The 15,526-nt window shown below is 38.8% G+C and overlaps 1 protein-coding gene across 4 annotated transcripts in view; it reads right to left on the reverse strand.

Moving 5' to 3' along the window:
* The window catches only part of LOC117294427 (SH3 domain-binding protein 2-like), a 37,113-nt gene extending 22,219 nt beyond the window's left edge, over positions 1 to 14,894 (reverse strand). Inside the window, exons 1-3 of one of the 4 annotated variants that reach the window (XM_033776820.1) lie at positions 14,570 to 14,894; positions 3,237 to 3,502; positions 2,248 to 2,479 (exon numbers count right to left, since the gene is read on the reverse strand). In XM_033776820.1, the coding sequence (XP_033632711.1) occupies positions 2,248 to 2,479; positions 3,237 to 3,390 (386 nt within the window). In that variant the 5' untranslated portion in view covers positions 3,391 to 3,502; positions 14,570 to 14,894. Of the gene's footprint in view, positions 1 to 2,247; positions 2,480 to 3,236; positions 5,068 to 14,560 lie in introns of those variants that run through there. The other 3 variants (XM_033776819.1, XM_033776821.1, XM_033776822.1) reach the window with 3 other exon arrangements.
* Between the last annotated feature and the right edge of the window lie 632 nt (positions 14,895 to 15,526).

A 15,526-nucleotide genomic window follows, 5' to 3' on the forward strand; every position in this document is an offset into this window, starting at 1 on the left:
CCACCGTCAGTCAACACTAACCAGTCATAGTGCACTCTCTATCCACAATAGTAACAGTGCCACCCATTGCTTAGAAGCACCTGCCAGAGACCTTGACTCGTCGAGTCCCAATGGCCAGTGACAGCTACACGTACAACCGCCTTGGTGCACCTCCCTCCCCAACCATCAGAGCTAGTGCCTACCCCCTTCTGGTGCTCAACCTTAAAACAACCATGCGATCCGTTGCTTGCCAGTCCTGTCTTACTATCCATAAATAGTGCATGTTTTGGCTCAATAAGACCATACTGTACACCGTATCTTGTTCTTATAAGATCAATAGGCAGTTTTTCCTTCCTTCATTTATGTATCACATCAGTCACATAAGAACAATTCAAATTTCTGTCGGCATTCAGAGTTGCCATAGGGTATTTTAATGCTAGAATTATACAAGTCAATTGAGGCGCTGGAAACCGAGGTTTCCGTTGCCCTGGTCTTGGCCTTAATGTCCCCTTCAAAAGTTTCCCTGTAGACTCTAAGATTTGTCAACGGAAGTACCCTTTGCAAAACTACAATATAGCCTTGCCCTCTCACAAATTAAATTCAAAGAAATTAGTGGTCCGAGGCCTTAAACAATTAGAGTCCAGTGAGAGCACAAGTTCAAGTCTCAAGACTCGAGTCACCAAATCTGCTGTCATTTAAAGGGGCACCAACTAGAGAGACAATGAATATAGACTAGGGGAATTGGCTTGCCTCCCTTAATTGTGTCTATGAAGAGCCTCCCTCAATTGCATTCATGAAGAATCAGACTTGATTGATCAAGCAAAGTTGGCAACACAGGGAGGCCTTGTACGATTAAAACGCTGACTGTAGCTCCTCGTTCACTCAGCAGGTCATAATAACTCAATTACAGACAGGAACCATTTCATCTGCATCCCTCCTGATAGTAACATCGCTGGCGGGCAAACTCTTTTCTGGCGGGCAAACCCCCTCGTACATTCGTAAATAGACCTTGCAGCCAGAGAGTCAAAACAAATGTAACCCGATACAGATGTTGTTCAATCGCGCGGACTCCAGGGGCCGCCGTCTCGAAACCATCAAACTGTCAACTCGTAACTCACGAGAAGGCCATCTTGGGACGGTCAAGGGGTCAAGATGTAGAGCAGGCAGTGAATTAACTTATGGCACCCACAACAAGTGCCTTGGTGCCCTGTGCTAATGCTTTGGTTGTGCCCTTTGCAAAGTTCCCCAATATAAATTTTCCTCATAGACATGCCCCGTACTAGAGGAAGATTGCTGTGCCCCTTCTAGACGTGCCCCGTACTAGAGGAAGATTGCTGTGCCCCTTCTAGACGTGCCCCGTACTAGAGGAAGATTGCTGTGCCCCTTCTAGACGTGCCTCGTACTAGAGGAAGATTGCTGTGCCCCTTCTAGACGTGCCCCGTACTAGAGGAAGATTGCTGTGCCCCTTCTAGACGTGCCCCGTACTAGAGGAAGATTGCTGTGCCCCTTCTAGACGTGCCCCGTACTAGAGGAAGATTGCTGTGCCCCTTCTAGACGTGCCCCGTACTAGAGGAAGATTGCTGTGCCCCTTCAAGAACGAAAGTTCAAGGCCTGGTTGTGACAGTGCCGGATCTTTGTATGGCTTACAAGTTACAATGTCTCGTGGGATTTTTCGAACACTGTACTCGGATATTTGTGAGGAAACCCTCCCTTGTGTCCAGTGACGTTCGTCATTTATAACTGGGTGTGTTTTTAATTCACTTACACATACAGTGGCAACGAGAAACAGTCCTGTTGGGAGTTGGGGGGGGGGGGAGGGAAATAAATGTTCTGTACAATACAGTCCATTGCAATCTGCATAGACAGTAACTTTGTTAATTTCACTCGCCCTTGTGGGTAGTCAAGGTGTTATCGGATTAGCGTAGATATGACATAGGTTTGAAATTTGACTCCCATAAATGGCCGACCGTGTTAGTCGACAAGGTAAAAGGGAACCGTGCAATTTCGAGGCGTGTTTGTGTGGATCATTGTATTCTACTTTCACAACATCGTTTCAACCATATGCATTTTATACTAAATGGTTACAAACGCTTTTCAAAGACCAACTTGACTGATCCAAGGCAACGTGTTCCTTTAATGTCTTCTCCCAAGTGAAATGGTTTTAGTACCGGTATTCACAATTACCACGTCATAATTAAATTTTAAATTCATTACAGTAATTCTCAGTGAAACTTTTTAATTCTCTTTCATAAACAATTCAGGCCTCACCTGTTATAGCCCCGCAGTGAAAACACGCCCTTCGGCTTTAAACTCCGGTCGTTCTTGTAGTACAGGACGTACTCCCGGTATAGTACCACGTATCGAAGCTGCCATTTTGAAAACAAAGCCGTGCTGATGACAGAGCCTACGGACTCTGTCACTGTATCGGTCATCTTCTCCTGGGCTCGCTTGTAGAGAAAGCCGCTGTGTTCATTGTCTTGTTTGAGGATGTCGCATACACCTTGAATGGACAAGAAAAAAAATCCCAGAATTCGTAAACCGTTTTATATCTGTCTATGGAACAAGTTTTAAGAATTGGTAACCTGTTTGAATCATGTTTATGAAACAAGTTTTCATAATTCAGTTCATGAAAACTCACAGTAGAATTAGTGAGAAGTTTTCTTTATATATATATGTTTTGAAACTTTGCGTGGCTGGTGGCGATTACAATCTAGATTTTCAGGTTTGCAGTACTACTTTTATATGAAAACTTTCTAAAAAGAATTGGTTGCTAATATTTCGATCAGTTATAATTACTGATTACTCCGATCATTTTTAGTAGAAACCAGCCTTCTCCTGAAGATGATCAAAGCGTACTGATCGAAATGTAGAGTTGTTCTTTTCAGAACCCCAACAACTCATGAGAGATTTAATAAGAGTGTTTTAGAAAAAATCTTGAGGTGCAGATGACCCTTGTCATTAGACACATCAGTCAAACAAATTGTATGGCTCAATTTTGACTATTGGGTCTTTATCGAAGTAGCTCTGTTGGTGAAGAGCGCTGGCACGTTAATCCAGAGCCCAATGGTTCAAGTCTTGCTTTAGTCCATTTTTTGCTTTGCTCAACCCCAAATTGTGTTACATGTACACGTATTTTTGAGAGACACTCATCGGATGATTGCCGACATGTACATACGTATGTATCCAATAAATTGACAAATAATTCTGAAATAAATACATAAATTTCTCTTAAAAGACGATTTACTGAATTGACTTACTGATATTTTCCAGGGCTTCATGTTCCAGACTGTACATGTAGTTGTTCTCGATGTCAAGTTTCACCGAGGAGGACCCTGCGAGACTAGCGCTCGTTGACGAGTTGTAGCCCTCAGGGCCTTCTCGCTGGGACTGCTGCTGCCAAGATTGGGCCATGGACGAAGCACGGTGGTACTAATGACTCTTGGCAGGACGGGGTTCATGGGTAGTTCGCCGGTTAGGGGAAGAAAAGAATACGTACGTATGCGGAGCCCACTAACTCATGGATCTGAACGATAAAACAAAACAAACAGGAAAGACGTCATTACAAGAAAGCGGTCAGCTATCTTTTACATAACCTGGAACTTGCTTCATAGTCATGGGGTTGAGAGGACTAGAGGTACATGTACATAAAGTGGTAGAGAGAAGGGCTTGGCCCTAGGGTCCTTTGGTCGGGTTGTAGGAGGTGGTGTCTTTGCTCGCCTTACCACCTGTAGAACCGCGGTTCGAATCCTGCCGGAGGCACTATGTGGATTGGGTGTTCAGTCCCTGCATGATGGTGTGGGTTTTCCGTACCACGAGTGGGAGGAGGTGGTGTCTTTCCTCGCCTTACCACCTGTAGAACTGTGGTTCAAATCCTGCCAGAGGCACTACATGTCCAAGTACGTGGATTGGGTTTTCAGTCCCTGTATGATGAGTGTTTGTTTCCCTGGAATAATTCTCTGGGGTTTTCCTCCCACTTTTAAAACAGAAACTTCCTTTCTTATCTCTCCATCAGATGCTTGGCTAGTACAACCAGAATTAATAACTGAATTAAACAAAATAAAATATTGAGTTCCTTTTCATCCAAGAGTTTCTTGCACTTAGAATCTCCACTAGACAATCTTGTAGCTCAGACTTCCCAACTCGTTTTTATTAGTGCTAACTTTGTTGGTATGAGGAGGCTTGGACTTTTAGATTTTTTAAAGTTTACGTTAAGAAATACATGAACTGTTTAATTGTGAGGTACAATAAAATTACTGAACTGTGGCCATCCACAAATTGTATGGGCATTTTGTACCCTGCTTGCTGCATTGTATGTAATCAATATTAAATATTTATAATATCAAAGTCTTATGCGCAAAACCACCAAGGTACTCAAGGCGCTTAGATACATGTACATTTTTTCAGAAAGATAGGTTTTTAAAGTTTTTGCATTCTGTGATCCAATTATGTAGTGCTCATCCTATAAGGGTTTACATGTAGACCTACAAGGTGCTACGGCGCATACAGCAGCCACAGCCAGGAACACTACTGGGGCAAACCCATGTGAGTGTACCACATATTTTCTTTAAAACTTTTGGTGGTCAGTATTTTGTTACCAAATCATCCCAGTCCAACTTTGCAACACTTTTAAAAGAGTGTCAAGAACTTACGCAAATTGTTGATTACCCCTGGATGTGGTCTTCCTTATAAACTCGATGGTCGGCCCTCGCCTTTGCCTTGCACATATACAAGACTTTGACTTAAACCCATGGTTTGCATATATACGTACATTGTAGTACCTGACTGTACTACTACATGTATCTAAAAACGGATCACTGGGCATTGCGCCATCAAGTTTTACAATACAATAACCCAGAGGGCATTATCTACACTATAGGTGTGATTGCATTGCACTTTGACTATTAATGGAAACCCCCCTCCGTCATACAGTGCATGTAATATGTACAATGTCAGATAAAACTGATTTAAAAACTAAAAAGGTATGTGTCTGTGACATCGGACTTGTACAAATATGTACTAATAATGTCAAAGTAGTCTTTGATACTGTTAGAGGAACACGTTGCCTTGGATCGGTCGAGTTGGTCTTTGAAAAGCATTTGTAACCGTATGTGATAAAATGCATTGTCTAGAAAGATGTTTTAAAAGTAGAATACAATGATCCACACAAATTTGCCTCGAAATTGCGTGGTTTTCCTTTTACTTTGCGAACTAACACTGTCAGCCATTTGACTCCCATAAATGGCCGACCGTGTTAGTCGAAGAGGTAAAAGGAAAACCACGCAATTTAGAGTGATACTTGTGTGGATCATTATATTCTACTTTTAAAATATCTTTTTAATCATATGCATTATATAACAAACCATTACAAACACTTTTTAAAGACCAACTCGACCGATCCAAGGCAACGTGTTCCTTTAAAATTCAAGGTCGACTGAGTTCATCTACAGTGCATTTCATTTTCTAAAGCTACCTTGCATAATAAACAAATGCATAAAAAAGGTATAGAAAAGGTTTGTGACATCAGACTCGTACAAATATGGTACAAATGTTTATTATACGTAGAAGTCTATGATGTTAAAATTCAAAGTCAACTGAGTTCATCCTAAAAGCCATTTCCTTTTCTAAAGATACAATGCATACATCGAACATAGAAGTTTGCACTTCCTGTACTGGGCGAGTCAAAAAGAAGTTCACCGGGATTGGTGATGTTTTTCAAAACAAACAAACAATGACACTCAAAATTTCTGGAAAGCATTGCTCTCCTGCTTATTAGAGAGAAAAAAAGAATGAACAAAATTGATAATTCGTAGGAGGAGTTATGCCTATTTTAATAAAGGTACTCATTTTGCTAGCTGTCCATGGAATACTTGACAAAACAAATTATGTAAAGTAGCAGTAAGCATTTTAGCTGTGTTGTACTCATTTTTAAAACACTGTGCTTTCAGTAAAACAGGCAAGCTTCTCTCAGAAATTATAAATTTGTTTCATTCCTTTTTTCAGATTTATAAGCAGGAAAGAATGCTTACAAGTTTAATTATGTGCTTCACTGGGGCTTTGTGTAATAGTTGTTGTTTTGTTTAATTAAAGAATAAATCTTGGTAAACTTGGTTTGATTTACCCTGAAAATGGGATTGTTCAACAATGAATAAGCCAACAATTTGAATTTGTCTTAAAGGCAGTGGACACTATTGGTAATTACTCAAAAAAATAACTATCATAAAATCTTTCTTGGTGACGAGTAATGAGGATACGTAGTTTTCGAGAAAGAAGTAACTTTCCACGAATTTGATTTCGAGATCTCAGATTTAGAATTTGAGGTCTCAAAATCAAGCACACAACTTCGTGTGACCATGGTGCGACAAGGGTGTTTTTTCTTCCATTGTTATCTTGCAACTTCGGCGGCCAATTGAGTTCAAATTTTCACAGGTTTGTGATTTTATGCACATGTTGAGATACACCAAGTAAGAAGACTGGACTTTGACAAGTACCAATAGTGTCCAGTGTCTATAATGTATGTTGCTCATAGTTTTTGCCATTTAAATAGTTTTCAGTGATACATGTAGAGGCTTTTTCACCAGTCCATCTTTCATGTTAAATAAAAGGATGCTTTTCAACACTGAATAACATTGTAGACAGCCAGATAAGTTAAAGGGAACTTTGACTGGTGGTTTTATATGTGTTTTAAAGGCAGTGGACACTATTGGTAATTACTCAAAATAATTGTTAGCATAAAACCTTACTTGGTAACGAGTAATGGGGAGAGGTTGATAGTAAAACATTGTGAGAAACAGCTCCCTCTGAAGTGAAGTAGTTTTCGGGAAAGAAGTAATTTTCAACTAAAATATTTGAATTTGATTTACATGTAGAGACCTCAGGTTTAGAACTTGAGGTCTCAAAATCAAGCATCTAGCAATCAAGCACACAACTTCGTGTTTTATTTTTCTATTATTATCTTGTAACTTCGACGACCGATTGAGTTCAAGTTTTCACAGGCTTGTTATTTTGTGCAAATAAAATTATGTTGAGTACACCAAGTGAGAAGACTGGTCTTTGACAATTACCAATTGTCCAGTGTCTTCAACTCTCACTGGCAGGGCTAGATAATACTATGGCATACTGTGTTTGTTTTTTGTGACAGTGAAAAAATGTTCTCTGATGAGCTGTTGATTTTGTGCGGTTGCCATCGTGCAATTCATAAGTCCCAAAGGAAGGAAGTTTGATTATACAACTTAAATCCAATATCCACTTCCTTGTTGTAGAATTATTGTATGCCCACTTGTGTATTAATAGCTAAACATTACAATGTCAATGCAGTAATTATCCTCCAACTAATGTCATTAAAGGCAGTGGACACTTTTTGTAATTGTCAAGGACTAGCCTTCACAGTTGGTGTATCTCAACATAGGCATAAAATAACAAACCTGTGAAAACTTGAGCTCAATCGGTAATCGAACTTGCGAGATAATAATGAAAGACAAAAACCACCCTTGTCACATGAAGTTGAGTGTTTAGATGGTTGATTTCGAGACCTCAATTTCTAAACTTGAGGTCTCGAAATCAAATTCGTGGAAAATTACTTCTTTCTCAAAAACTACGTCACTTCAGAGGGAGCCGTTTCTCACAATGTTTTATACCATCAACCTCTCCCCATTACTTGTCACAAAGAAAGGTTTTATGCTAATAATTATTTGGTGAAATTACCAATAGTGTCCACTGCCTTTAATCACTAGATGTAACTTGATTAAAAACTAAACTGTTCTGTCAACTTTCAGGCTGCATTTGTAATACAAAACACAATGTCCACAGCACCTCAGCAAGTAATATTTTCAGGGAAGCTTTCTACTCTTATTATCTTCAAACTGTGTAAGTTTAGTGTAGCTTTCAGGGAAGCGTTCTACTATTGTTATCTTCAAACTGTGTAGTGTAAATCTGTGGACATTGTGTTTTTTTGTCCTACAAAAAGTACCCAGATCCTTTAACTTCAGGTACTACATGTAGGCCAACAAACCAGTACTCAGAGATCTGGGGACAACTTCCCAAAGCTGCTCGATATAAGCAAATATTTCAGCTTAGTAGGGACTGGACACTATTGGTAACTCAAAATAATTATTAGCATAAAAACTTGCTTGGTAACGAGCAATGGGTAGCTGCTTATAGTATAATGATAAAATACTTTGAGCTGTAGCCTTTCATTAAATGCATGAAAGCACACAAATTTTGTGCAACAACGGGTGTTTTTTTTTTCATTATTCTCTAGAAACATCGATGACCAATTGAGTCCAAATTTTCACAGCTTTGTTATTTGATGCGTACTGTACATACGTACACTGTACATTGTTTTTTGGGATAGACCAAGTGAGAATACTGGTCTTTGACAGTTACCAGTGTCATTTGCCTAGCGTATTTCACAGGATGCTACATGTAGAACATACGAAAGACATCTTGTAGTGTACACCTATACACCATGGATTTACAATGTCATTAATTTGCTCAAAGAAGCGCCATTCGGTCAGCATGCCTTTCCAGGTTGGTATTTTATGAAAAATCGTACGGTAATCACAAATTGGACATTAAGCACAGGGCTAGAAATTTGACAGTGGCTGGACATTAAGCACAGGGCTAGAAATTTGACAGTGGCTGGACTGAATGCCAGATGCCAGTGATTTATGTAATGTATGACTAGACATTGGACAAGTCTGACAATCTTAGTGTGTTTTAAACTGAATAAAAATACCTTGCTGTATAAACAGTGTTACATTTTTACAAAAGTTGATGTTCACATGTTGAGTGTTGACTTAAAACATCTTTCAATCTGAACATTGAAGAAACACTATAAGACAAATGAGATTGTCATAGTCATGATAGTGATTGTATTGTTTAAAACACAGTTTATGTGTTTTAAAAATAAATAAGCTTAGTTCGTAAGCATTTTTCGTTTTTGTGACTGGTAGGCCAACCCACTAATTGTTCATTTACCAAGAAAATTTGCGAAGAAATATTTTCTACTAAACAGCTTTATAAATTAACATTTTAATGTTAGTCCCAACAAAGGGAGTACACTTCTTGCTTAAAAAAACAAGGGATTTTTCAATTAAAAATAAAATAAAATTATACATACTTTTTTATAGCGGAACGGCAAACATGTTACATAACAACAGCATCCAAAACAATCTAGCCACTTTGCTTCAGAAAAGAGAAGTTTCATTAAAATAAAAACACTTTCTACTACATAAAAAACATCCTTTGCCATTCTCCACCCCCCAAAATAATCCAGGACTCATACAATTACACAAAGTACTTTTGTCAATGATTACCAAAACGATCACACTTTGCTAACCACTTTTAAAAGATTACCTCCTGAACAAATGCTTCTTAAAACACTACAAACACTAAAAATGCCCCTTCCGTGACTTCATCACCCAGACATTTAAAAAAGACAACACCTTGAAACAAAACTAGCCAGTACAACTCACCTCAGGCTGCTACTAGAGTCTGGAGAGAGAGACTAATCCCACAGTTGTGAAGTTATAAAACTGTTGAGCATTGTGTACTTGATTGAACCACAAGTTCTGGGTGGGTACATTGTCCACGCTACAGTGCACAAACTGTATGATCACCTCAGGACCTCTATGGTTTGTTTTCGCTGAGAAACTCGGCTAAAAATACTCCAGCTGGAAATACTCCGGTAATTCCATATGGCACAAAATGCGCATCGGTTTTATTCCAGTACAAGCATACTGTAGTAGCCTGTTATGAATGATTCAAGTTAATTGTAAAGTCACCACGGCATGTCAAGACGTTAGAATGTATGATGCATACTGTGTGTGTCTTAGATAGCCGATGCGTTCACGTCTTGCGCAGAGTAAAGCGTCCCGGTTCTATTGAACAAACAGGATGTACTTGGAATCGACTGGAATCAAACAGCCATGGGCTGCAGGCGCCTGTTACTGTGCCATAGATTAAAGGCTCTACTGGGGGGTGCAATGGGTAACTCATAGACAGGGTGCAGGCCTTTAAAGGTTTTCTGGGTGTGGCTAGGTACAAGGTTGGATGGTCCATGCTAAGTCCACAGTACCGTTGGATGAAAGACTCCTAGATTACAAGAAACACACTGTACACGTTTTTCCGTAAAAATAATGTTTACCTTGTTTAAAGGAACAGGTTGCCTTGGATCGGACAAGTTGGTCTATAAAAAGCGGATGTAACCGTTTTTTAATAAAATGCATATGGTTGGAAAGATGTTTTAAAAGTAGAATACAATGATCCACACAAATTTGCCTCGAAATTGCGAGGTTTTCCTTTTACTGTGCGAACTAACACGGTCGGCCATTTATGGGAGTCAAAATTTTGACTCCCATAAATGGCCGACCATGTTAGTCGACGAGGTAAAGGAAAACCGTGCAATTTCGAGGCATGTTTGTGTGGATCATTGTATTCTACTTTTACAGCATCTTTCTACCCATATGCATCTTATAACAAACGGTTACATACGCTTTTAAGACCAACTCGACCGATCCAAGGCAACGTGTTCCTTTAAAATTCAAGGTCGACTGAGTTCATCTACAGTGCATTTCATTTTCTAAAGCTACCTTGCATAATAAACAAATGCATAAAAAAGGTTTGTGACATCGGACTCGTACAAATATGGTACAAATGTTTATTATACGTAGAAATCTATGATGTTAAAATTCAAGGTCAACTGAGTTCATCCTAAAAGCCATATCCTTTTCTAAAGATACAATGCATACATCGAACATAAAAGTTTGCACTCCCTGTACTGGGCGAATCAAAAGAAAGTTGACCGGGATTCGTTTTGGTGCATTGGGTGGGTACAAAAAATCGTTCCATGCCCTTGAAATTAAATAACTTAATAAAATTTAAAATTCTACATTGAATAATATCAAAATTCATAAACTTTCCAGGGCGAAGTCATGTAAGCACAGAATTTGGTGGTTAGCAGAATCGAGCCCTGTACCTGATGAACACAATGAGTCATTGACGACAAAACAATAGAACGCTTCCTCTTTAAACATGATCTTCTATGGAACAAAACGCAGACGGAAACTTTTTATTTATTTTCTTGAGTTGGCATGACCACAAGTAACATTTACCATTGTTTGAAAAGTAATTGCTTTGTTTCAATGACACTGTTTTAAATTGCATTTTCCCTGACAATTAGTAGCCTGTAGACACATTTTGAATGTGGTCAGAGGAGACTGGATGGGTGGGGGTGGGGGGGGGGGGTTGAATGGTTAATTCTTGACCTCTTGACCTAGTCACCTAAGTTTGCTAGTTGCTCAGGAAACAATTGATTAGACTTATCTGACGTCCCAAGAAATACCATGGTGATATGAGGGTGTTAGACTTTCAAGAGCAGTATATTTTTTGAGACAATTAACGCATTGAATTCAACTTGTTTTGTTTTCCCTTTCCCTACCGATGTGTGTAAGCACAGTATACCAGTACTTTCCCGAGTTCTGTGAACAAATAGGCTATCACAGACATCCTATTACTTGAGAGTACCTACATGTCCATGTACAAGGTATGTGTAACAATGGAGGAAACCTTACTTCCTGGTGTAACAATCTTATAAAAAAAAAAAAATTATGAATGCAAATTTCGGTTCTTTTGACGAAAAACAGACAATAACATTTTACTTAGTCTGTCATATCTGTACTATTTTCCTATTAAAAAAACAACAACAAAAACTCTTTATTGCTTCCAGTAAAATGCTTCTGGGGGAATAGAGGGTTGGTTCTGGTCTGGAGACGTGAAAGAATTTTGTTTTTAAATTGTGACTTTTTTTGAAGTAACGTAGTTTTCGAGAAAAAAATAATTTTCCACAAACTTGATTTCGAGACCTCATTAGTTTTGAGGTTTCAAAATCAAGCATCTGAAAGCACACACACAACTTCGTGTGCCAAGGGTAATTTTTCTTTCATTGTTGTCTCACAACTTCAGACGACCAATTGAGCTCAAATTTTTAACAGTGTGTTATTTTATGTGTATTGCTTAAGAGACACCAAGTGAGAAGACCGGTGGTCAATGGAAGTTACCATTAGTGTCCAGTGTCTTTAGAGGGACTGTCTTCATGGTCAAAGCAGGCCTAGTCTATGGTTGTTATATGATGAACTTTCACCCAGTAATACTATATAATTCCATGTACATTACAGACACAAGCCTGCTTCGATCTTGATGACACAGCCCCTTTAAAGGAAACCAAAACAAATTATTTTGTAAGGCCTGATGTATCTCCTGTAATTACCGTTTATTAGCTCCCTTAGAAGAAGGCTTTAAAGGCAGGCAGTGGACACTATTGGTAATTGTCAAAGACTAGCCTTCACAGTTGGTGTCTCTCAACATATTCATAAAATGACTAACCTGTGATTTTTTTTTGGCTCAATCGGTCATCGAAGTTGCGAGATAATAATGAGAAAAAAACACCCTTGTCACACGAAGTTGTGTGCGTTTAGATGGTTGATTTCGAGACCTCAAGTTCTAAATCTGAGGTCTCGAAATCAAATTCGTGGAAAATTACTTCTTTCTCAAAAACTATGGCACTTCAGAGGGAGCTGTTTCTCACAATGTTTTATACCACCAACCTCTCCCTATTACTCGTCACCAAGTAAGGTTTTATGCTAATAATTATTTTGAGTAATTACCAATAGTGTCCACTGCCTTTAACTTACAGACTCAAATCCAGTGCTATGAAATAATCATTTTCCAGTCGAAGAGTCCTTTATGATAGTGGGGAAACAATTAAAAGTCAGCATTACCACAATAGTATCATTCACTTATTCAGAGAAATTGAAACATGACACCATCAGTTGTTAAGGAGACAGAAATTTCCACTCTTCCTGAATCCTGTACACTTTTTGATTTTAGTAAACTGAGTCTCAATTCAATGCTATTTCAATTGGATAGGCCTACCGTCAGGAATTAACCTTAAAATTCCCAATTTTATACAAAAAGTTACATTTTATTCCTATATTTTGGATGTTAAGAATTTGCCCACAGATAGATAAATCACAATACAACTTGGCACTTGGTTCTATCTTAAAGGAAGGTTGGAGACTTGTCACATTTTTACATGTGAGCATCCCAAATTAAATACTTTACCTTGTTTTACATTAATTTGACAGACCGCTATCACCTAGGCCCCCCTATAAGATCTACATCTACACAGAAAGCAGACAGAACAAACCTCAAACAGTTCGTTTAAAGACACTGGACACTATTGGTAATTGTCAACTCAAAGACAAGTCTTCACAGTTGGTGTATCTCAACGTATGCATAAAATAACAAACCTGTGAAAATTTTAGCTCAATCAGTCGTCGAAGTTGTGAGCTATTAATGGAGAAAAAAAAAACAATTGTCGGCACCATGGTCACACAAAGTTGTTTGCTTTCAGATGCTTGATTTCGAGACCTCAAGTTCTAAATCTGAGGTCTCGAAATCAAACTTGCGGAAAATTACTTCTTTCTCAAAAACTATGTCACTTCAGAGGGAGCTGTTTCTCACAATGTTTTATACTATCAACCTCTCACCAAAGAAAGGTTTTATGATAATAATTGTTTTGAGGAAATTTTTTACCAATCGTGTCCACTGCCTACTTTAAGCTCTTGAAATACATGACTCTCACAGGAGGCTATGCATAGACGTACTGCTAGCTACGTAGTACTAGCTGACTCTCCTGAGACAAATCTCAGTCAGCAGTCTCAGAAAAAGAAAAAAAAAGCTTAAGAACTTTTTAGGAGCAGCGGGAGAGCTGCACGTATGTTGCGATAACGTAAGCCCTCCTCCCGACGATAACGTAACTCTCCTCCCGTCGTCTTTAGTTTTTTCCTTGGCATTATACATTATATCCTGACTTGCGGACAATGCCGAGTATCACTTAGAAGTAGAAGTAGTAGAAGTTACGCTTTATCGCAACACAGGAGAGCTGGTCTGCTGTCGCCATGACAAATATTGATCAACCATTACCATAAGGTTTATCGCGATTCTGAAACACACTGCATTGTGGGAAGGAATATGGGGCGGTTACTATGCAGTTTGTATGACTCGTGCACGCAAGGCCTATACATTTGTGTGCGTTCAACAGCGCCCTCGGATAACATTCCGTATGGCGCCACCACTTTTTCACAATTTTTTACAAAAAAGGATATCTCATTGAGGTAAATTAGATACTATATTATTTCATATCGAATGAAAAAGTGGTGGCGCCATACGGAAAATTTTCCGCGCCCTCTCTTGATATTTTGCTATTCGCGATAAACCTTATTAGACCAACTAATCCACAGCACAGGTCTAAATTTGAGACTGATGCTCTGCAAAGCTCAAACTAATGTTGTTTTGGGTTTTTATAAACATTTATAGAAATTTGCTTTCCAACCCAATATCACCGACACCATGATCAGATGATCACTTACCAGGAATTCCCAGCAGATTAATGTTCGGGATAAAAATCTAGTAGTATTTCAAAAGCTAACAACAGAACAGTGCACTACACATCAACCCCACTACATTTTTATACACAATTTGAATGCTTGAAGCTGTTGTACATGTGATGAATATTGCTTACCAAACTCACATTTTGCCGCATTAGCGCCAACAACCTAGGCCGTTCATATACGACCACTTCTCACGGTAGTCCAGCACGTCGATCGCACGGTCAAAATCCAACACGGAGTACTCAATGAAACTCCTTGAGTTGAATATTACTTTCCAGCACAGACAGAGTGTTTCCAAAGCACGTTGCTCTTTTTGCGAAATACCACAGCTGTCACTGTCAGACAGTAAAGAAGCTAGCCACCAGTCACCAGTGCAGTTGTTTGCAGCAGACACACAATCAAGATCACACAACAATACAAACTTGACAAACAATGTTCCTATCCTCCTATACACGACACTGTGCATTTTTGTGTGCCACACTCTTGTGTGTGGAGCCAGTAAACAATCCCGAGTCTTGCTCAACTTTTTAGTACAACAACGTGTACTTCGTGTCAGAAATGCATTAAAGGGCAAACCTTCATCTTCACGCACATTTTGACGTTTTGACTGGCCCGTCTCAAAATAAATAATAAAATGTTAATAAATATTTATGATCAATTAATACAGCAGATGTTCGATAACTGAAGCCTGTAGACTTGTTTTCAATTGTACGATCATTTATTGCCGTGTGTGTGGACCATTGTTTGGAGTTAATTTTAAACTTAAAAATTAAATTTTAAAATTGTATCCTCCCCTTACCAGTTTTCACGCTATTATGCCTTTTTCTTTGAATTGGGAAAAAAAATAATGATGCCTTATATTAACCGATGCCCTTATTACCTTCTTTTGTTAATATGAAGTATGCAAACATATTATATTAAAACTTGATGGATATTGAAATGTTCACACTACACACCGATCTTCGATGAATTCAACTGGCCCCATTTGTTTTGATTTTTTCCTGTTTTCACGGCAAACAAGAAAGCATGGTTTCCCGGTACGGTGAAGCCATACATGGAAGACACATCTACAGTGACTACAAGTGTTCTTTGAGACT

The sequence above is a fragment of the Asterias rubens genome, chromosome 9, assembly GCF_902459465.1.
Source record: "Asterias rubens chromosome 9, eAstRub1.3, whole genome shotgun sequence".
NCBI lineage: Eukaryota > Metazoa > Echinodermata > Asteroidea > Forcipulatida > Asteriidae > Asterias > Asterias rubens.